We start from the raw sequence: 24,639 nt of genomic DNA, 5'->3' as shown, positions 1-24,639 counted from the left end.
GTATATATGCTTGGGTGTGTGTATCCGCATATGGAATTTATATGTATGTGTGTGTTCAACTAATGGTTGTCTGCGTCTCTCCCTGTAATTCCTGACAGTTACCTGACAGTTGACAGCTTAACGTCCCCCGCCCACACACTCACACACCCCGTGCTCATTATTCCTGCCTATACCTTTACAAATGTGTGCGACTACAAACGTTTCCACATTTTTCAACTGTTTTCCTCTTTTCCCTGTTACCCATCTCTCTCTCTCTCGTCTTCTGTTCCACATTTTCTCCACCCACCTTGCTTTATTAATACACGCCACGCTGCTACTCAGTCCTAATCTAAAATAATGACACGTAAACACGCACACACTCTCACACGTCATGTCCAGCCCTTTGTCAGGCTGAAGCTCGCCGTATGATGATGTGGATTAGTATTCCACACACTCGTTCAGCTGAACTCTGCCCTGTTGCTCCTAATCACCACCAGTCTGCCTGCCGCTGCAGCTACACACAGTTCATCCCACCACTACACAGTTAGAAAAAAAACAACTGTAGACACACGGCCATGTGAAGTTTTAAAATATGACCCATTTCCAGAGCCTCAGTTTAGTCCCCAGACTATTAGCACATGTGACATTTCTACAGCAGATGCATTATTTGGCCTGAGTGAGGTTAAATCCAACAATTACAAGCAAGCAAGCACCGCTCTAGTACTACACAGACACTCATGACCGTACATTACCATACACAGTCTGGCAAAAGCCAGAGTACACCAGAGCCAACGTTAGCTTTCCCACCGCAAAGCACTAACATCTCCTTTACACCAGGGATACTGTGGTTTGCTCTATTCTCTTTTTAGCTGGAAAATGCACAGCAAAGGGGCATTTGAAATGTAGGGTGACATACCCGTGTAAGCTTCTGCAAAGAGTAATCTAAAAAAAAGGTGTAATTTTAAGCTTGTTCACTTTGCAACTAGATTAGTTGTTTTTTTAACTTTAAAAAAAACAACTAATACTTTATTTGTATCAGAAGACGCCAAAGGATATGAGTGAGTGTCTTTCAGCTGTTGCCAGTCAGCCCTCATACCTGCAGACACAAGGAATCTGGTTTCTTTTCTACTCATGGTTTAATTTATATTCATCTAAGCTTAAAGGCAGACACAGAGGTGGACACACTGCCACACAGAGTGCAAACAAGTCCGAGGTCAAGCTCTCCCCCTCCCCTCTCAACTACAGTCACATGGACACTCCAGATGACTGCCGTCTCAGGGCACACACACACACACCCTAACGGCAAATCTTATCTAGGGCACAATAAATGTGGCAAGCCTGGGTCTGACCTTTCATTCCAGAGCAGCTTGTGTGTGCGCGTTATCAAAATCTATTTAAAATCCCTTCTGTGCCCTGAAACACCCAAACACTGTTGGGCCCCAATTGTCTTCACATCTGTAGAAACCCGGGCATCAGTGGTCAAGTATGGAAACAGAAACAAACCCCCAGAAGAGCACCACTATCTTGCTCATGGGACAGAAACACAGGGCTTCAGAAAACATAACTGTGCCAACCATCCACCCTCTTCCTCCTCCTCCTTCCCCCCTCTGAGCCATTCATGAGTATGGCATTCAGTGTGAGGGGGTGGGACGGAGTTGGGCAGCAGAGGACGACAGAGTAATACAGCTAATTCTCCTTCCTCTCTCAGGAGGAAGTAAACAGCCTTTATTTGGGTGCCTTTTCATTCTGCCTCAGACAGTGAGGGAGCAGAGGAGGAACACACACTCACGGAGACACTCAGTCACGCCCTGTCTGTTTCTAGACCACATCCTGTTCTGCTGCAGTCGTCAATGTGTCAAAGATCAAGTTACAGACACGTAGATATATATACATTTCCTGGCCAGAAGCATGCAACAATAAGATCTGCCTGAATGTGTGTCGCTGAAACTCATTTATGTCTTTTGTCTTCTCTAAAAACTACTGTCACTTTTCCCTCAAGGTTTCCCCAAATGTTGATGTGTACGAGCAGTGAAGATCTGATGTGTAAAATGTGCATCTGTCTTTGGAGTCTAGTTCTGTGTGTGTTTTATTGGGCTCCAGTTCTCTGGTGGTCCCACCTGCCCCCCTCCCAATGCACACAGGCACTAGAGGCCTTTATATAGAGGCCTTAATCCAATAAGCCATTTATCCATGGACTGGGAGCCGCACTTTGTTTCAGCAGCCAAATCAATAACAGCCCACAAGGGAACCAGCCAGCAAAGTGAGGCATTTAAAGGAATACACTTTTTGGGGGGTAAAGGCTCTCTAATTAACTCAGTACTGTGAAATGAGATGACTGGGTTTTGTTTCAGAGCCTACATGTTTTAGTTCTTGACTAGGGATCTGCTGTGAATGCTGAAGTCTTCAGTTATACTTGTGTATAATGGAATTATGCTTAAAAAAAAGTCAATTATGTTTGCCACAAAGACGGCATATTCCTCAATCACTTCAAACCAAGAGCCGACAATAATCTTTTCTTGTCTCTCTGCTCTAAGTGTTTGACCCTTTACTTAGTGCTTCAAGGAAAGAATGTATCTTATTACTTCCTGTATGTGCTGGAAAGATTACTCAACCTATTTTTCTGTCACATCAGCCTTGGCAGATAAGAGGTAATAAAAACAGAGCAGGGCACAGGAGAGGACAGGTCTGACAGGTGGACGGTTAGACAAACAGGTGACAGAGGTAAACAGGAAAGAAGGGACAAAAAGGACATACAAATTTGCCAAGATAAATGAAGAGACAGGCAACATGTGAATGTCAGTTTGTGCCTCCCCCAGATACACACACACACACACACACCTGGTCCTCCCTCTGTCCAAAGGTCCACACACAAAGAGAGAGAGAGCAGAACCAGACAAGCACACTGATAAGTATCAGCCAGACTAGTCATGCCAGAGTCTCTCACACACACACACACACACACAGACAGAGGCAGATAAGGACAGGTTCTTTCCCGAATGGCTTTGGCTTCAGGCCTCGGGCACATTTTTGCGCCACACGGGCACTCTGTCTAGACAGTCATTACCCGCACGTCAAACACACACCCCTCCCTGTCAACGTGTTGAGCTCCTTTCTCCATAGATACAGCTACAGTCAGCCATTTTACAATCCACACACACACAGCTTAACAGCTGATGGGAGAAACAGGAGTGCATGGGAGAAAATGAAGTGAGTTATAAAAAGGTGATCGTGAGGAATCTCCCACCGTAATGAATGCAACGTCTACTGTCCACCTACTGCAGCTGTAGCAGGTGGACAGGAGTTAAAATTAGAAACCACCAACAGCATTTCTCTATGATCCTTCACATAAAAAGAAGTAGCTCTCTCGATCAATTTTTCTATTCATCTCCCTCTTCCTCTCTCACCCTACTCTGTTTCTCATGTTTCACAGTTAAATCCCAGGCGGCGGCTTCCAGTCTATATTCGCAGCAGTACATGAGGAGGGTTGTAGCAACGTTACCTCATGAATGGGCAAATTGTCTGACTGGAGTACACTAGGCAGGCCAAGGTAACCCCCACGTCTCTCTCTCTCTCTCTCTCTCACTCTCTCTCTCTCACACACACAATTTATGACACAGTTAAAGTAGTGAAAGAAAAGTCCTGATGATTATTTTTATTATCAATTAATCTGCCAATTAGTTTCTGGATAAATCAACTAATTGTTGGGTCAGTGAAATGTCAGTAGATGAAAAAATTAATGGTCATTACGATTTTCTAGATCAAAGATCATTCATTCATGTCAAGAAAACTGAGAACAGCAAATATACACATTTAAAAGCTATAACGGGAGAATTCTTTTGCATTTATGCTTAGCAAATAAATTAAACAATCAACTATCAAAATTGCAGCTGACTACATTTTCTATCAATTAACCAACTAATTGTTTTAGCTCAAATAAAAATATTTTCACATCCATCATTCCATATTTTTTGTTCGAGCCGAGTAATTTTCACTCAGCTGTCTTACCTCATTTCAAAATGTATATATAATATTGCAACATGATTGAGTAACATTATGCTAGTCTAGTTGCTATAATTCACAACAGAAACAGACAGAAAATGAATCCATGACAACTCTGTTAATTTAAGGCATTTATCAAGTAGAAATACCTACAAAAGTATAAAAAGTGTTTTTCACCCGGTAGTCCGACAAAATAAGCAATTTTGAGACATCACTGAATTCCAGAAGGAAGTCATTTACTGTATGAGTCATTGATCAGTAATGCCAGATATAATTGTTTCTTGGAGGCCTAGTAGAATTGATAAAACATTACTCAGATACAGGCTGTAATTTTAAGTAGTCCAGACATTGTATCAGAGGAAAGTACTATAATCAAGTAATATGAAAAGAATCATGAGATGAATCATCTCCCAAATTTACATCATTATTTTGGGGTGTTTATTAATGGTGCAGGTCAAGTGTCATTATTACACATCTGAAGCATTACAGGCCTGTATCAAAATGATACAGTGATGTAAATCTACACGCGCAAGGAAATGGGAGTGCGTTTGAGTCAGTGAAGGGCATTTAAAAATCATCCATGCGCAAGAGAGCATAGAAGCTGTATACATGTGCAGCTTACCGGCTCAGTGTGTGCGTGCTCCACTTTCTTTCCCCAGTGCCCCCCTGAGCGTTAATTACCAAAGCTGTCAGGGCTCACCTATGTGTGTAAACCAGGCCAGGAGACAGACACGCACACACAAAGATGCACATGCAAGTTAACAGACATCCCATCCACCGACAGCTCCATCCACACAGCGGTGTAGGAGGATGATGTAGTTTTCCGCAACTGTCGTGAACAAATACGCGCACAGACACAAGTAGATATACTACGGTCTCCCAGGAGGACACATCGACTGAGAATGAGGCCAGTGGGCTCTTGTCTTGTGATTTTTTTGTAACCAAAAACAAAAGAGAAAGTCTCCGGAGAAGCTGTTTGGAGGTGGGTTACTAGTTCAAATTCACAACTGGGGAGAGAAACACACACATGCACACTGCCATCACCAAAACACAACTCAGCTGCCTGGTTTTCTGTATAAGGGAACTCAGCTCACTATTCGAATGGATGAAACAACTCTGAGTGCTTGGAGACAGAGGCGAGTGAGAGAGCTGCAGAGAGGATGAGTGTTGCTAAGCAGACTGAAAGCCGAGAAAGGCTGTCAGCAAGCCAGCAATGCACGGCTATCGCTACAGAGAGAAAACACAAAATGGAGACAGTGCCCATCCCTCTGTCAACATCCACTGAAATGCCTTAAATTACACACTAAAGCCTGCATCAAACAGCCATTCAGTAACAGAATGTTTTTGTTTTCTTAAATTATATTTTGGGTCATTTTTATTGGATAGCGACAGCTGCAGGGAAGGACAGGAGAGAGAGGGGATGACATGCAGCCAGATGTATTTTATATAACCAATCAACAATAACCTGATCATTATTTGGCCTGAGTGCCATTTAAAGTCTTAAAGCAATGATACACTAACATTAGCTAATGTCTCTTTGTGAAATGTGGAAATAAACACTCAATTTTTGTGCTACATCTCCAAAAACAAGACCAAAGAAAAATGGGCTTCACAGTTAAATAATAAGTGAGTGTTTAAATGAGAGGTTTGCATGTTTTAATGCTGGAGTTGCCCCTGACTAAAACCCCCTTCTTTACTGGCCCTAGAATGCGGTCATATATCGATCAGTGGTTTGTTTACTTCTTCAGCACAGGAGGCTGCTCTGCTGTAATGTGGAACACTGCAGTAAATGTCAATGCTTGGATGGTCGTCGCTGTCTGAAACAAGAGGAGGGGTGGGAGTGATGGAGAAAGAAGGAGGGAAGATTGGCGAAAAAGACAGGGTATAGGAGGCTGACCCACGCTACAGTCACAGCCCTACATAAGAGAAAAGCTCCACCTGGCCAACACACCCCAAAAGGGTCAAATCTAAATCACAGACACGTGGAAAGAGAGACAGTTGAATCCAAACATGCCCTGGGTCCTCTGGCTGTTCTGTAAGGAGCTCCAGTCTCATCCATATTACATGCAGGAGCTTGTTTGAAGCCTCTACTGCTCGCCTCTGCATGGGCAGCTTGGCTTTGCTGTCCAGGCCCCTCGGGCTCGAGGCTGCCTCTCCCACACACAAACACACACAGCTCCTATAATGCAAATCCTTCAGTTACTATGACTCTCCCTCTTCTCTTTCATGCTCTCTGTCGCAAGCTTTGGTTTTCAAAACAAGTCTCTTAAGACGATTCTGTCTTCTTTCACAGTGGTTCTGCAAAATTTACTAGCTGCATTTACTTTTAATCTGACAAAATCTCTGAATTATAAAAAAAAAAAAAACTATAGTTTTAAATCCTACACAATGAAATCTGGCTGCATTCTGGTCAGAGGCGGCCGTTTATTCCGCTTGTACTGATGTTAATGCACCAAAACCCATAACAGGTGAACCCACAGTCCACACGTCTGATCGCCAGACTTCCTTCATTAAAACACCCGCTGTCTGAGGGAGGCTTGATGACAGCCGAAGGAAAGTGTGGCTGGGTTTGGTAAATGTCATTATGGTTGAGTCAGAGCTCTAAGTGAACACACCTGGGCCTACATCAAACAGACTGTGAGAGACTGGGACGGTGATAAATCTTTGTCCTGGCTCCACAGTGACGCTGATGAGTAGAGAGCAGACTGCAGCACTGATGGAGCACTGTGACTCACGCTGCAAGATAGGGTTGGTGTGGTGACGGGGAGGAAGTGGTTGCGTTTGTGTGTCTGGTTGCGTTTCTGGCTGTGTTTGACCCTTTAACTTCCTTTAATCATGGACTGCGGACTGTGTCATCTGCACAGCATCCCGTGCTACTGTGTGTATCATCTCTCTAATATGAGATGTCATCATGTGGACACGCTCAGCGCTCACATCAGGGTCAAGTCTGCCTTTCTGTCATTCACCTTTGATGACACAAGGACAAAATGTTTGCCTTTTTGATTTAAAATTTCAGCACTAACTTTCATTCTTTTAAAAAGGGCCACACTTGATTTACAAAACAGAAAGCAAGGCTGTTTGATGGTCTGCCAAAAGGCAACCTTGCCAAAATTTACCACCATTTGACTGGAGGCTAGATTTCTTGCCTGAACATTAGTCAGGCTTCTGAAGAACTACTGTACATATGGCCTCATCTGGGACCAGGATGTGTCTCAGCCGGTACATTTTGACAGTGATGACAAAGAAAATGTCTGGCATAACAAAGTTCACTTGTCATAGGACCTGGTTAAAATGTAGCTCCCACAAAGGCAATGCATCAATCTTCAAAGAGATAAACTCAAGGGCAATAAGGCTCTATGCTGGCCAAGTTGCCCCAGTAGCAAGGCTGTTTTAATACGGGCAAAACGGACGGCAGAAAAAAAGCTGGACACGCAAAGAACGGGAATCAGTGCCACATGCTCGACAAGAGTCGCGCACGCAAGCACCAATCTGTTGCTTTGGGACAAGGAGGACTTGACTATGAGCTTGAATGCAAAGATGCTTACCTGCACTCACCAGTGTCAGCGCTTAATTGAGCTTCCATAGCTGAAGGATACTTATTTAAAATACACAACAAACCTTTATGAAAGCTATTAGGTGATTAATTGCATCTGGAGGTCAATGAACTCAAGGACTGTCTTTACTACTTTATTAAGAGGTGCAGTGGGGCTGGTGAGCATCCAGAGGGATATAGTCTTTTATTTAAAGGATGTTGGTGAGCTGGTATGGATCCCTGAGGGATATGAGGCAAAGAAGACTGGATGTTTGCATGTGTGTGTCTGCACTAAGAAATATCAGGGAGACGGACGATTCCCATGAGCAGCATCCCTGCAGGTGGGAATAGCGGTGAGAAAAACACATCAGAATTTGGCGAGGCAGATGCAGAATGAGATGGAAGCCTGGGAAAGCCAGAAAATGTCACTGTTTCACCTTCACTAATGCAGCCTGGTTCACATATGCTAACTTTACAGCCTTGCCTTCAGCAACATCAGGCTGGTGAGATAAGGATTTACAGGTTATAGTAGCTGCCGGCAATGGAAGGGAAAGAAACGGTAAGAAACAGTTGGAGGGTGTTTGATGTCAGTGGAGCAAAGGTGAGGCTGCAAAATACAGGATGCGCAGGGCAAGCGATCACCTACCCGAGCTTGACACGTTTGCATCTCACTGAGGTTTGCTCTGCTTTTGATTTAATCTGGTGTGTCGGCTGAAGGTCAAACCTTGCACAGGCAACAGCAGCTCTTGGCTGCCACCGTTGTGTGCAATTAAGCACATGGGGGCTGTTTGATTAAAAATGTGGACACCTAAATAAACAACACTAGCAGAATCGCTTCCATATGCAAATGACGAGACATTATCAAACATACAAAATAGTGAATAAATTACTGACGAAGTGGAGAGATGGGGATTCCTTTAATAGTACAGGCCGACTGTTTGCACCATGTATAATTGATCCGTGCAGTGGCTGGATTAATGTGTTGTAGATGTGCTGGGTGGCAGCCCAGCAGAACTCATGACACGCCTTCGATATCCTGTGTTTATCTCCCTGTCTGGGAGACTGTGGTTGTGGGAGAGTGCCTGTATGGTGTGCGTGTGTGTGTATATATGTGCCCCTATGGAAAGCGCTGTCTCTGGGTCTCTCCATTTATATCTTCATTAATCACCGTTACCACCGGGACGGCGGAACAGGAGAGTCTTTCAAATGCAAAGGCACTCTCTCTGCTTGCACACAACACGCACAGGCTGGCAGTCTCTCACAGCCCTCTTACAGTATACCTCCTCCTTCGCCTACAACTCCCTGCCCCCAACACACACACAACCTGCTCGTCCGACTGTCTCCCAGGGACACCAGACAGTGGACAGTTAATCTTCTCATCAACACATCGATTAATTAATACCACTCCTCATTATTCCGGTCTTATGCAAAAACAACCCAGGCAAGCTAGTCAGACGTGTTACAATCTAAGCCGCCTTCTCTTCTTACAGTCTTGTTTGAACTTGTAGCCCATTATAGTCCCCTCTCTTTCACTTGTTCTTGCTCTCATTTTCTTTAGAAGAAACAAACTGGTCTGACACCCCGGGGGCGGGGGTAGGGGGCAGAGCACAGTGAACATGCAAACCGGCTGTCAGTCTAGGACTCGTTTAAAGCCTGCAGGACATTTGGCTGGGGAGGGGCTTAGCCAGTTTGTTTAGTCTATGAGACTGTTGGCAGACGTGGCAGAGGCTCCACTATATCTGTACTGACCTATCTCTGCTTCTGTGGTTAGCTCACATCAGTCCCATAACAGCAAATTATCTTCTTCTTCTGGTGGTGAGGTGGGAAAAGAGTCCAAGTCAAGGAAACAGTCAAAAATAAGAGGCTGTGGCGGGAAGTTGCCACCGGCTAAGCAATGCTAAATTTGTAAATGTGGGGTTGTTGCGCCCAAGAAACCCAAGTAATGAACAAAACGGTGGCTGAGGCCTGTGACCATTTTCAAATGTTGGTTCTGAAACTAAAAACATGAAAAGATTATTATGATCTATTCAGGGCTCAACGTTAATTTTTTTGCAACTGTCCCTCCCAAGCCAGTGGTTTGAAACTTACTGGCCCAAGACAATTTTTACTGTCCCTCCCTCCAAAAGTTATTTATCAGTGTTACAACAAAACCAACGACTTATAAGTTATGTTGTACTGTTAACATGTTTAATCATTTATTAAATACATCCTGGATATAAAACTAAACTAAATGTAATCACTGTTAAATTACATTAAAAAAGGTTAACAAAACAATTTACTTTTAAAACAAAACATACTAACAGACTCAAACATGACAAGCTATCTCTCCTGCTGACAGCCATTCAATAAAGACAAATGTTCACAGTGTAGCGTCGCCTCTATCCTGATTGACAGGTCGCCATGGGAGTGTTAAGGCCGCCGCTGGGAGCGACATGTCAATCACAAGGTAGTCCCGTCCTATAGCATACGCTGCTTTCTGGTCTATTTCCCCCAAAATAGGCCCATAATTTAATAAATGAACATAGGTTTGTTGAAGAAGACTTGAAACTAGAGACTGAGACCATAAACTCACTAGGAAAGTGTTTACTGAGGGAATAATTCAGGTGAGGAGTAGGGTCATTTTACCATTATGTCTAATGGAACCGGACTTCTTCTTGCAACCTGCGGACTCGCCCCCTGCTGGCCATTAGAGAGAATGCAGGTTTAAGTCCCGTCTCCTCGGTTTCACTTTCAGACCCAGAGGTTGCTGCTTGATTAAGATTAGAGAAATAACATTTGACAACCACTCGTCATGCAAGTACAACTCTGGATTGGACGGTGAGCTGCAAAACAACTGCAGGAGTTTCTAATGCGATTATTTGTTTTTGTTTTTTTAATATTAATGTTGATCGGGCCAGTAAGTTGCTAGTTCAACAGTCCCGACGTTACTTTTTACTGGCCCCGGGCCATTGGGCCACCGTTATTGTCGAGCCCTGCTATTTAAATCAAAGAATGAGATGTAATGACTTTGGCGTTTCTCCAGCGAGCAATGCTGCTATGGAGCTGTGATACTGGCACTGACCTGATGGTGACATTGCAGAGGCCCCTCAGCTCAGCCCCTCCTACCTTTCGGGGCCCCATTTAGCCCTTTACAACAGGCAGCAAACACTGGCCAAGGCACAGCCTGTTGTGCACAGGGTACACGACAGTCTCCCACACAAAACTACAAACAGGCACGATTGACTGTAGGTCTCCGGGCCAGCGTTCAAAGAAGCTGCTGTGTACTCAGCATAAGTGGATAATTGTTCTTTGTAAAATGCATAGACATAGAAACAGACATTGAAATATGTGAATGGGTGTCTTGGGGTGGGGGGCAAAGGAGAGAGCTGGGAAAATGCGAGCTAGTCGGCATGTGATTGGTCAACCAAGAGGGCTGTTCCAGGCTACATTTGCGGTTCAGCTCAGGTCTTTGGGGAGGTTAATTTTCAACTCTGTGAAAAAGGCGCTGGGGCTCTAGCCCTCTGTAACAACCTGATTGCTGTGGCCACGGCCTGTTTCGTGGAAGACAAAGTTGAGTGCCGTTTGTGACTGAGACAACAGCCAGGGCCACCTGTTCTGTCCCTCTCACCTTCTTCGTTTCTTACTCTACTTATCTTCTCCGCCCCTTTATATTTTATTAATACATTATTAATATATTATTTATATTGTACGCCATGTAGCAGAAGGGAGTTACAAAACTCAATTTCACTCTATAACTTGTTATATTGTGACAATAAGCCTACCTACCCACCCATACCTAGTGTGCTCAAGTGCCTGTCCATGGGGGTGGAATGTTTTCTGACCACAGGGAGTCTTTTTGCATCTACTTCTGTCTGGTATCCTGTCCTGAGTTACAAACATTAAGGCATGCCACTGCTGAAGCAGAGGTGAGGTTAACTTGGGAGACTGGTGTCTGAACACAGACAGGAACTTATGCAACATCGCCCTTGTAACTGAGTCTCCTCATTTTTCTTATCCGTTTCCTCCTGCCTCCTTCTTGGTCCGTGTCCGTGTCACCAGACAACTCACCGTATCCATCAAGGTCGGAGACCCGATCAATAGCCACTGGCTTTCCTCTTATCTGCCTTGCAGCGAACACAAGTGGCCTTATTGTTTATGCAACGATCAACTTATCGGGTCATTTGGCTGCTTATTTTGTTACTGTCCACTGATGGGGGCCCAGGGGGTATTGACTATTTACAGACACATGTGAGCAACAGAAGACATGTCTGGGTTAGACGAAAGGGACGATGATGATAGAGGAAAGAGCAGGCTGAAGGCCATAAGTCAAGATGGGTGAGGACATGAACCCAGGAGAAGAAGGCAGATTGAAGACGGACGTCAAGATAGAGGGTAGAGTAGAGGAAAAGATAGCTAAAACAGCACAGTGAACGATTTCCATGCCTGCCAAAATCCAATTAGTTACAGCCCAAGAGAATGATTGACAAGCACACAGACAGACAGAGCAGACAGCCCAGGAGACAGCCAGAGAGTGCAGCTGCACTGGTCTGCGGTAATGAAGTCACTGGTTTCCAAATAGAAAATAGAGGAAGCCAGAGAGATGCAGCTGTCTGCCGTCTGTGCCGCAGCCACTGTGTCAGCCCAGCCAGGGAGACAGACAGAGGAAGGCTGTTCTCTCCGTCTGACATTTCTGACTCTGGGCCAACGCAAAGCAACAAAACAAGGCTGTGGCAGACAAGCAACATACAGCTATGTTCACTACGTTCTGCCGTGAGGTTATGAGTGAGATTATGTTCACTAGGGAGGGGAAGTGTGTCTAAAGGCCATTCTTATTTTGAAATAGCATATTTTATTCTACCTAAGAAAAGTTCATGACTCTGTTAAGTCAAACCGATGACAGCACAGTTAGTTATACAGTTGCATAATATTCCTTTACATTTTAAAATAAATGGTACTGGGGATTTTGTCATTCAGATGTTTTGTAATAGTCCATTTCGTTAGAGCGTGCCTGATGACACGCCATGAAAACACGTAGACGAAAAGTTTTAAAATGACACTCATCAATGGGAGTTTGTGTTACTTCCTGCCAGACAAAAAAAAACCCCAATACAAATGACAACATGATCTTGTCTCAGTGGAAAAGTACAAGTATCTGTCACAACCCCTAAAGGCAAAATGAACTCATTGTCTGCCAGGTACTAAAGTAACTCTTGAGATAAGGCTTCAGCTTGTTGCTATCTGTTGGTGGCGTCTGTCTTGCAAACTCTATTTACACAGCAGGGATCAGACAAGGTAGCAGTGCCTTCAGGCACAAAGCACCATTTACAGAAAGCGAGTTTTTAACTGCACCGTCTCAAACTAAACACTCCTAACAGGATATGGGACTAGTAGCCATTGGAGAAAGGGGGAGAAAAAACTTCCAGAAGGCTTGCTTGTTTGTGTCTCTTCTCTTTTAGAGGTCCCAGAGCTCTCTGGTAAAACTATGAACAGCTTGTAAATGTGCACATTGACAAAGTGTGTAAATAAGGGCCACTGGGAAAAGGGTTTGCAGTCAGGGTTAGACCAACACACCATCTTTCTAAAAAGCATGTGTGACTATAAGCTGCCGGGCTGGACTTCCACTAACATCCACTGGGATGTGGAAAGTATGAGTCACACAGCCAGTGCAGTGGAGGCGGCTGGACACCGAGAGTCTGGAGGATGTTCAGGGTGAGAGACATGTCCGTCTGCCTCACTTCCTGTTCAGTCAAAAACACACTTTCATTACACAAATACACACACATAAACAGAGAGTGGTTGGACTTGGAAGGTAGCCCTGTGTCCTGACTGAGTGAAGCTGGACACTGGCAGGTCACCTTGTTCTCTGCCCACTGAACTTTCACACACCCTTACATCCGCTTAGGTTGTGGGGGGGGGGGCAAAATGCCTAAATCACCTGCTTCCTGTAGACTCACAGGCAACTGTCTTTCCAGGAATTTGGCCATTTGTGACTTTGTGTCTCTCTGGCTACTCAAACTTTGCTGTTCAATAAAATTTCAACGCCCGTTTCCGACCAAGCCAACCCATCACAAATAACAGAATATCTACATTTTGAATAGGAAAACAAACAGCAACAACAAAAAGGAAACAAAAAACAAAGACTGAGAAATCACCCCACTGAGAGAAGACAGCACCTGAAACTGTGGTGAGAGACAGAGGCTCCAGAGAACCTGGCAAAGAGTGAGACAGAGAGAGACGAAGATATGTCATACTAGCCTCCAGTTACCAGCTCATTACACACACACAGAGGCTGGTCATGTCGCTCTCTCTCACACACACACACACACACACACACACAAAGACTGTAGGACCATGAGCACGTGTTTTTGTACATGCACCTGTGGTCTGCGTGCGTTGTAGTTTGCGTGCGTTTCCTCAGTGGTATTAAAACGTCTGTGCCTTTCCAGAAAGAAAGTCTACATCTTCTAAGAAGCATACCTTCAACCAAGGAGGAGGAGGAGGAAGAAGAGGAGGACAATTGGGATGAGGCAAGACAGGAATGCGGTCGGGACACTAGACGAGACAGCAGATGGTCTGTTCAGAACATTCACACACCAGGTTAACCAGAGAAAAGGCAAGGCAACTCCCTCTCTCAGGTACACAAATAAATACTCACACCTGCACTCACTTTGAATACACACTGCAACCTTTCTACTCCACAGTCTCTCACTTAAGAGTCGCACAGACTACACGATTTTCAGCATCGGCCGATGGCCGTGCCGTTCACACTACACAACTTGCCGTCTTGTGACAGGAGTCTTAAAGTCGCTGTGGCGTTCACACTACGTGACTGATCGGTGACAGGGGGTCACACACTACACGAGCTGACAGCGACGTGCAATGTGAAACGGCAAATGATGCGAACCTAGACACGAAACAGCTGTTTGTTATTATAAAGATACCAATTATAAAGACAAAAAATCTGTGTGAAAGAATGGATTAGCACACTGAGGTAGCAGGGATCGTCAGTGGTACATAGAGAGCTGAGGGGAGTAAAAAGTGTTTTGCGGTGCCAGCAGCCTGCTCTCATTGGCTGGATGTGGATGTCGAGTCGGCCGACTCCGCAAGATATTTGGCATGCTAGATATCTGGCAGACGTCTGCAATGTGTTGAGCCGTTTTGATCAGTTATTGAATAATTCACACATAACTAGTGGCGACTGCCGATCAACCGCTGATTTACCTCCAATCACAGCCCGACGGTCGCCGAGCAGCGAATCAGGCTAAAAATCGTGTAATGTGAACTCGGCTTTAACCTACTGAACTACTTTCACAAATAAATCTTGCCAGCAAAGGTTGTGGCAGAGCCCCTTTCTGTTCTGAATGTGTTTTCTGGTTAAAGCTGGAATGTTTTTCAGTGTTTCTTTTTTTTTTTTTTACTTCACCAAAAATCTGATCTGAACTGGTAAGAGAATAAACCACACCAAACAGACAAAAGCACAACCACACCTTTACCCACAAAACAATACAAAAAGGGCAGTCCGCTGTGGTCAGAGGGAGGTCATGAGACATAAACCAGTCAATGGCAGGGAAACTATCTAGAGCTTTTCACCCCACTGAATGCAGACTTTTCAATAGGTTGCTGCCCTTGTGGCTTAGATACTGCATCGACATGATTTATTTATTTATTTTTTATTTTTTTAAACACAGCAAGAATCATTGCAAGAATTGACAAAATCATTTGGAAGACTGCTGCTTTCTGGCTTTTGATAACTACGGGTAATGCAATGAAGACATTTCACTTTCAGGTCTGCCTGAGGTAAAAGGGTCACTAATGATGTCTACGCTCCAATCCTGGATCTTTGGCTCATCCACATTCATTTTTTAATTGTACTGAAATTGTGTAGGAATATGCAAAAAGAAAAATTCACCTACGGCTAACTAGAAATTTTTTATTTTATTTTAAAATCAGATGAACTATCTAACAACTACTGACAGGTTGTTTTTATACAGCAGTTAAAGAGGCTCTTCCTGAGCCTCCTATACTGGCCTTTTGTTCAGTGACATTCCCAGTGACCTCCAGCTGACCTGAGGGGACAAATGATGCACTTCCCCTTCAGCTGTGGCCAGCTGGCCTAAACTCATCTGATCAGACCTGCCAGGCAGATGACACCACCTGTCCCAGACCTCTCACATATACTAGGTCAATGCTGGTTTAAGAAAACACCCGCCGTAACGGTAGTTTGGTCAAAGCTGATGACAACACAGAATATGGGACTGGGCAATTATAGATAGGAAGGGCTGACAAGCCATCCAGTTTACGGGATGTTAAAAGCACAATCAACATTATTGAACATAGTAATTGATTATGATATTCCACACAAACAAGTATCATTCAGAAGTGCACTTACTTTGTCTAGCGACCTCTTGAGCTTGTAGTGGAACTTCTCTTTGACCTCATTCAGGAGCTGCTTGAGCTTTGGTTCCTCAGGTGTGCCTTGGTACTTCCTGGAAAGCTGCAGGTAGCAGGGCCACTTTGCCGAGTCAAAGCCCCAGTGGCAGGTCCTCTTATCAGGTGACTTGTGTGAATGCATGACAAACTTCTGAGGTGAAAAGAGCAACTGGCATTCAACGCACTGGATGCAGGGTGCCTCCGGCTGGCTGTAGAACTGGGGCACAAAGAGACCCTGACACTTCCCCAGACACTGGTGCTCCACCTGGAAGCTGGCTTCGCTCTCTTTCAGCAGGCCCTGGGTTGATAGCTTACTGCTGGGGTCAGCAGGCAAGGCCGCCCCAGGACGCAGCAGTGCATTGCACAACCGTTGTGCATCCGTCAACGTAATGAGGCCACAGGAAGGTGCATTGAACGGCAGAATGCCTAACACCTTAAGGATGTGCAGCTGCTCAGCGTCACAACGTGAGCAGTAGACGTAGAGCTCGTCGCACACAGTGTTGATCTGTTGCAGTGAGAAGTCACGGAGCACAGAGTTGAGCACCTGGGGCAGACAAAGCCGTTTCTCTCCCCCAACGACAAAGCAGGAGATAGACTCGCCTTCCAGCAGTGAGTGGGTGAGTTCGGTGGAGCTGTCACAGGGAACCAGCAGAGGGCCTCCTCCCAGAACAGGAGGGGAGGGCAGGGGGGGCATTCCGGCAGGGGAATGCTCGTGGCCGGTGCGGGCTGAGAAGGCAGCCGGGCCCCCGAGGGAGCTCTGGCTGCTGAGGGTGAACTGGGCCAGTGTGTGTTTGAGCCCAGGGCTCAGGTCGAGGGCTTTAGCAGAGCCCACCACATGCAGCTCAGCCCGGCCCTCCACATCCATGTCAGAGTCGTGGCACAGATCATCGATCTGCTCCCTCTTCACCTTGGGAGTTTTGGGGAAGGAATCCAAGCTGCGACGCTTCAGGTTGATCTCCGCCATTACTCGCTTCTTGATGGGCGCGTCTTCCAGTCGCTCTCTGTACAGCCGTTTCATGCTGCCTTTGAATGACGTCAAGTCTTTGAAAGGGGTTTTCAAACTGGTCTGGGTGCTGGCCATGTCTAAGCACTGTGTTACTATCGTTTCTGTCTGCTGACTGAGTTCTTGTATTCCTCCGAGTCTTTTCTCTCCTCAAGTCTTTTCAAATTACACAAATCTTCTGGTTGGTGAACACATGCATGATGGTGACGAATGTGGTCTAAGGTCTGGTCCGCTTCCTGCACATGAAAAAAAAGGAAGGAATTTAGAAAACAGAAGACGTCATCCACAATCTAAACAATAGCTAATCAATTCCATTCCTGTGGAGGAATAAACAAATCTCATAAAAAAATGTTGTAGAGCATGAAATATCCATAAGGAGTTTAAATGCTTTATGGCCGCTGTCCCAGCTGAGGGCTTAAGAGGTCAATAACTGTTTGCATGGACCACTAAACCAAATGGCCATTACCATACTTCACACAAACACAAGGCTTTTTCAGCTCTTGTAATTGAACCCCAGGGGAAATTTGCATTGAGGTTTTCACCAAAGCTTTTGAAACAAACTTTCCAGCACAAAGTGAGAATTTTAACAAGCAAAACCAGTTGACCAGACATGACAACCCAGGCGAAATTCCCCCACCACCCTGCCCCTCTCCAATTACATTGTTAATGTAAGGCTGATACAATGGTCCAAAACATTTCACTTAGCAAATGAAAGTGCCCTTCCCAACCACACTGTGCCTTCCCCTAGGTCTGCTTACCCCACGCTGACCTCATCAACTCCATGAAAAACAATTGATAAAAGCGTTAACAGCAGTCATCCCTTTCTCTCAGTCTGCTCACAGCTTGACATACAGCCGTGTGGAAAGCGGTGTTTCCCCCTTTTTTTTTTACTCTCAAGCTTTACTGCGGAATTAGTAAATCGACTGTAATAAGGTAAACACTAAGCTGGTATCCCCGATTTAAAACGCAGTGTACTTGATAATGGCTACTGCTGCAGTATGACACCAAGAGACGCACTTCAGCTTGAAAATGCAAAGTCTCATTTGCGCTCAGATGCCGTCGTGAAATGTAGTTGATTTATAAATCTACTACTAGAGGAGTACCCTCTTATCGAAAAAGAATATACATCGATTGGGTTAATTTATCTCAGTGAATGGGTTTGCAAATTTCTGCACCCCATCGTTTTTTCCACCGACAGAAATGTCGCGGCGGTGCAATCCTCGAGCTCGATTCCGAAGCGGGTAGATGTTTGTGGGCGTTTTAATGGCACATATCACCGTGGGACGAAAGAAGAAAAACACACCGCAAAAAATAAATAATAAATCATCGATAGATCAGCGACCAATAAATGAAACCCTAACAGGGAGGCAGCCTCTTTCCCAGCCAGCTCGGGACTAAGGTTTTGCTGCTAACACCTCCAACCAGATAACGTGAGGTACATTTCTGACAGAAATCACCTCGGCCGCATTATTGCGTTAAATGCGGTGATGTTTCTCAAACAACCTCACAGTCATTAATAGCTATAAGGCAATATGACTTAATATCACCCCCAGATCTGGTATCTTTTTTGCTGCTGCAAGGACAACGCGATAATATATATATATATATAAAATACTAGTCCGCTCCATCCCCTGCTGCCCCCCCCTCCTCTCCAGTCTGCAAACTGTACCTCGCCGTCTCTGCTGGCTCGCCACGACGGCACTGGTATGCAGACAGCGCTGATAATGACATTCACTGTCTACAGTCTGGTCTGGGAAGGCACCGCGGTCGAGCAGACTTGGTGGGGCTTTCAATCGCGGCCTGTCCGTATTTCAAATACAGTGCCGGTCCGATGTAACTTATGTTACCCAAAGGTCAAATCTCTAGAAACAAGGCATTAAATATTACGCATGTAAGTGAGACGTTACTTTAAAATATAAATAATGACTTCTTGACACCATGTCCACAAACGTGAAGTGAAAGCGCACACAAGAAAATGCGCATTCGCCGGGAAATCAACTGAGAAAAATATCTATCTTGTCTTTGAACGGGTAACGTGCAATACTACTAGCTAGCTAGCTAGCTTAATGTTAGCTAACGTTATGCCCCCAACATACCCCGGCACAGTCTATGCAGCAGGCTAACCTAACCCGACTCGAAACCAGGAATGAAAGCGATAATAACACAGACTAACTTGCCTCGGCTCACCCACCAAACAGAGATGGATAAAACAGCAGTGTCCGCTGCGACGGAGAAGCATAACGTTAACACAGTTAAATATGAAAGCAGGCTAGCCCAGAATTAAAGCGACCAGGCTGGCTAACCGAGAGGACCGAAAGCGCTAACATCACAGCAGGCTAACCCCCAGATAGACAGCGATACAGCAGGCTAAAACCAGGTTAGCTTCGCCCCCCACTCTCCCGTCTCAACACAGGAATTCAAAGCCGACCATTAATAGTCACCCGCCGGGATCCGTTATCAACAAAACAGGCACCCCGCAGTCAATATCTACATCTGTATCTAAACATGTCAATTTAAAAAGCCTCATCTTATTTTTAATCGTGTAAACACTTGCCTGAACGCTGCGTGTCGGTCGTCCTCACTCTCCTGTGGTCTCCTCAGCACTGGAAAAGCCTGGCGGACCGTCAACAAGATGTAGCTCGAGGTTCCACTACAGCCCCGTAACGTCACCCGGCTGACGGAAACTATGCGGGGGTGGTCTGTCTGTCTGCCTGTCTGCCTGTCTGTCTGTCTGTCTGCCTGTCTGTCTGTCTGTCTGTCGGTCTGTCTCGCACATCTTTCGAGAGATTTGTTTCCTCCAGCAGTAAGCTGCGAGCAGAGAGTTGCAGATAGATGTCAACAGCAGGCAGTTAGTGGTTGCCAAAGCTGGGGTCCGGGCACTTTTAGAGGTCCCTAAAAGGGGCCAGCATTATGTCCTCTCTATTGTAGCCCTTTACAGCACGTGTGTTTTTATTTCAGTTTAGTTTAATGAGGACATTTATTTGAAATTCATGTTCCATGCTTGATTCATGTTGTAGGTCAGTTTTATTGACATGGCCTCAGTGGTGGAATGTCAAGTACATAAGATTTAATATACAATTTTGAGATACTTCTACTTCACTTGAGTATTTCCATTCTGTGCAACTTTAAAGGTGCAATGTGTAATTTCTGGCTACATGCACTAAACAAATAGGGGGCAGTATTTAACCTCTTCCCACCCCCTTCACCAGGCTGGCTGTCCACACCAGAAGCACATTTCTTTGTGCCGGTCAAGAAACGATTCTGCTCCTCTGCTCTTTTCTAATCACATGTAGAGCTAATCCTTATAATGATCTCATAAATGAAGTTTTTTTTATGTGTTCCTGGATTAGGGGGCGTTGCTTCTTCTGCAACAATGAAGTTAATGGCTGTTGCCTTGCGTGAGGATCTGTGGAGAGGGGCTCCTCTCCTGCCTGTGTGTGTCTGCTCCTCTCTGACAAAGGTGACAAATGTGTGGAATAAGTACATCAGTTCAAACATGAAAACAACAAAAAAAACATGATAACAAACAGCAATTATAATCTTTCTAATAATTATAATGGATGGGCAGATTTTGATATTTGAAATTTCAGGGAGCAGCCGTGAGAGGGACAGAGAAATAGACGTTTTCGACATGACGTCAGAACTGTTACTTCTTCACATTTATTTAGTAATGTTTTAAACTAAAATTCTGGCCAAATCTCACACGTTGTACCTTCAAACTTCATGACATGACGGTAGCTTCATCTCTCTCTTTGGCTTTCCATTACATTTATGAAACAAATGAGAGGATGAGAGAGGACAAACTCAGTGGGCAAAATAGTCCTCTCCTGCACCTCCCCTCCCCCTCTTATTATGGACCTGTCCTCTGTGAAAAGGTCAAGAGGTCATTCAGGCAGTCTATTGTGCCTTTAGTGATGATGGAAGTTAATAAAAACTGAGCATGAGGAGGTCAGGAATGAGATTTTATGAATTATAGATCAAATATTTTCACTTGAAGGAGGGGTTGAATTCCCTAAGCAACCTTTTACTCTTGAGTCTGAACATACTCTTATCTATAACACCCGTTCTTCGCTGAAATCTTTATCTATAAAGGTTATCGTGCTGTGTCTACATGCGCTGGGTTTTTTCTCTCAGCTGGTGTAAACCCTGGCTGGCTGACTGACCCACATTCTGATGTCACACGTCCGTGAGAGCAAAGAGGCTTGATAAACCTCCGATAAACAACGCCGTCCGCCGTTTCGCCGCAGCCCCTCCCTCTCTCTCTCTCTGGCTCAGTCTCTGACAGCAAGGTCAGCATTTGTATTATGAGAGCAGATGTGCGTACACCCTGTCCAGCCCCAGAGAACAACAAGAGACATTGATTTTCCTGTAATAACATCACTCTGTGTACTGCGGGGAGTAAATTAATCTCATATCTGCAATATTGCGACCAGCACTGATTGTTCATTAGGAGTAAAGCGAACAAGTTGAAGGATGAGGTCGCATGTGGACAGCGGCGGAGGAGCTAGGATTCACAGACAGTGTGTTATACTATTACGTTGATAACTCCCTCCGTTAGCCGAGACACGCTCTCTGATTAAAGGGGTTATCATCATTTGGCCCTTGTAATTCAAATGTGCGTAAACGGGTGGTAGACAAAATAATGGATGTAATTTCTGATGCAATCACAGCAGTGGTGGTGGAAGCATTCAGATCATTTACTTAAGCAAAAGTATTGAAACCGCAGTGTAAAAATACTCCATTACAGGTAAAGATGCTGCTAAAGTCAAAGTATTATCAAGAAAATATTTCTTAAAATATCAAAAGTAGTAAAACTCAATGCATGCAAATGGCCCCTGTGAGTGTATATTGTACATCTAATGATATTCATTATACAATATGTACTTTTGTTAGTAAAGCATTAGATTATTATTACTCATTATTGTTTAAGCAGTATTTTATTCTTCTGGTTGGTTGAGGTGGAGCTGATGCTAACCGCATGATCATTTTGTAGGATGTAGTTTGTGGTGCTGTTGAATGGCATTACGTCATACTGACAGGTGCTTCTATCACATGCTCTACCCTTATTTATATACATGTGCTGGACACAATGATAGAAACAGCTCTCTGTATAACACACTACAATTCAACAGCACCACAAGCTGCAGCCTCCAAAAGGACTAAAAGTTGAGTCACATCTCCAAAACAGTTGGAACTGATTGTATATTCAGGGGTGTATTTCGGGTCTATGTGTGTGCGTAACAAATAACAATGGAGTGAAAACATTTAATTTATTGGATTAATAAATTAATTCTTCTTCCTTAATACCAGTAGTCTTGCAAAAACACACAGCACATGCCAAAAGGGCAAACTGTGTCAGAAACTAAAAAACAACAGCAGTTGAAACCAAACTGAAAAAACAGAAATGTGTCAGATACATACATTAAAGGGGATTTCCAAAACCTTGACATTCAACATAACGTAACCATCTTTATAACTATGATTGCATCACTAATTCAAGGTCCTCCCTCTTGAAGTTTTTTATTTTGTGTAGAATTAATGGCGCATGTAGCTTTTTATTCTCGTTTCTAGCTCCTGAAGTGAGGTCTTTCGCCTATAAATCCCGCTGGTTTATGTCACACGCTCGAGCAATTGTTTCTCTCCTGTTATAATCAATGTGGTTTATTACAGCAGTTGTTACTCCTTTTTTCTACTTGTAAGCCCCATTCATTTATATCCAGTAGGCTATGTAGGCATCTGAAGTAGCACACACCAACTTGAGGCTACCTGACAAGGAGGGAGGTACAGACATTATAGATGATGGAAATCAACTCATTATCTCTAGTATTGTCAAGAGCACCTGTAAATGTAGTGTGAGAGCATGCGGTGTCAGCACTACGCACCTTAAATTGCAGTGCGTGTTTTACTAAGGGATTGCATTTAGCACCAAGTATGATTCTTATGCCGTTTAATTAATCCCTTCAGGGACCGAATAAAGCACCCAACAAGATAATAGCAATTAAAACAGGATGTTTTCCCTCCGTTTTACATCATCAATTATACAAGGTTAGTCTTCCCTGTCTTCCACAAGGTGACATGGTGCCACAGTGCCTGGGGAGGCGTACCCCCGGCCTCACAGGTGAGGGCACAGGAACAATGTCAAACACACCATCATGGGAATACAGAATTACGCAAAGACATTCATCCTCATCCTGAGCATGTCCTGTAGTTGTACAAGGGGAGTCATTTTCCACAAAATCTGGCTCCAAAGAGACAATATACAATTGTTTAGCGGTGCAGGATGTGAAATAAGCCTGACATGATGGGTTTCTATCCGCCAATGTGCGAGTTATTGCAGCACACAAATCAATCCATTTTATTATTTTTGACAAGTCATCTTTTTTTTTTTTACCTCTCAACGCTCAGCACTGTGTGAGGCCAGAGCAATGGTGTCAATGACCTTTTAACCTCTGGGGACTCCAAGGGCCTTCTACAAACCAGCCAGGAGTCACGTGACCAGCGGAGACACAAGCAGCTGGAGTTGAAAAGCTGAAGCTTAACGACTCAAGCATAATGCCCTTCCTTCTCCAGACGCCCATGTGGTCTGAGAGCTCAGGTCTGGTCTCGGCAGTAAAGTGATCACAAGCCTGATGGTATGAGTTTGTTCAGGCAGGCATGTGTTTGCATGATCTCAGCAGTGCACCACTTTTAAGCCAAAAAAAATCCACTCTTCAGTAGGATTGCTAAAATATCTCAACAGCTACAGGATGAAACCTGTGCAGATTCATGTTGCCCACAGGATGAAGCCTACTGAGTGTGTTGACGCATTGTCATGACATTTTATACAGCGATTCATGGTGCCCAGAGTCCTAATGATTTTGGCAATGCTCTGACTTCTCACTGAAAATTACCTGCTTAACATTAGCAAGTTAGCACTGTCAGCATGCTACCATTAGCTCTAGCTCAATAGACCACTGTACGTCTTCAGAGCTGCTAGCATGGCTGTAGACGCTCAGACTTTTTTAATGAGACTCTGAATGAGTCTGTAAAGCAACTCCATTGTTCCCAGTTCACTAGTGTCACCGCACATTGCAAGGTTTTGTTGTTTTGTTAGCACACTTAGAAAGATGAGATTTTTAATACATAAATTAACATGACAAAACATAGCACCCCTTTCTTTGGCAAACAGGAAATCACTAAACAGGAGCTCTACCAGGAAGTTTCCACTCAAAGGTATCAGGTTTGATTTCCTTCATGTACTTTCCAAAAACAGTTTTCGTTCTCAGTGTCTGCCTACAATCAATGGAAAATAACCATTTACTCACTATAAAAAGTATTTGTTCTTTATATTGAGAGGAAAATCAGAAACTGAATATATGTAACGTGAGTAAATTCTACACCTGCAGGATATGAAAACCATTTTTTTTATTTAAACAGGCAATCTAGCACTTTAGCACTTCATGTTATAATGTTGTAGCACTAACGAGACACAGATTAAAATAGGGTCCAAATTGGAGCAGCAGGAAGTCCGCTATCTTCTGTTAGTTGCTAATATGGGTCAAGCTCCAAAAACACTGGATCCTACATTTCCCATAATGCAACTGAATAGCAATATCAAATCTTTCCCACATTAATACCGCAGATTTTCTGTCTAATATTCTCCTCATGAGTAAAGTGACGTGTGAAAAATGGGAGGGTTGCTTTATATGAATGACAGACTCACACTGACACACGCACA

At 44.3% G+C, this 24,639-nt stretch overlaps 1 protein-coding gene across 2 annotated transcripts in view; it reads right to left on the bottom strand.

Annotated features, from left to right (window-relative positions):
• The window catches only part of skila (SKI-like proto-oncogene a), a 31,946-nt gene extending 14,788 nt beyond the window's left edge, over positions 1-17,158 (bottom strand). The window contains exons 1-2 of one of the 2 annotated variants that reach the window (XM_038717621.1): positions 15,879-17,158; positions 13,967-14,041 (exon numbers count right to left, since the gene is read on the bottom strand). In XM_038717621.1, coding sequence (XP_038573549.1) covers positions 13,967-14,041; positions 15,879-17,000 — 1,197 coding nt within the window. In that variant the 5' untranslated portion in view covers positions 17,001-17,158. The remainder of the gene's footprint in view (positions 1-13,966; positions 14,042-15,878) is intronic. The other variant, XM_038717622.1, reaches the window with a different exon arrangement.
• Between the last annotated feature and the right edge of the window lie 7,481 nt (positions 17,159-24,639).

The sequence above is a fragment of the Micropterus salmoides genome, unplaced genomic scaffold (assembly GCF_014851395.1).
Source record: "Micropterus salmoides isolate LMB-PRFRI ecotype aquatic unplaced genomic scaffold, ASM1485139v1 Ms_hic_scaffold_14, whole genome shotgun sequence".
NCBI classification, from domain to species: Eukaryota; Metazoa; Chordata; class Actinopteri; order Centrarchiformes; family Centrarchidae; genus Micropterus; species Micropterus salmoides.
The sequence above is the reverse complement of the archived record's forward strand: the minus strand, read 5'-3'. Positions and strand labels throughout refer to the sequence as shown.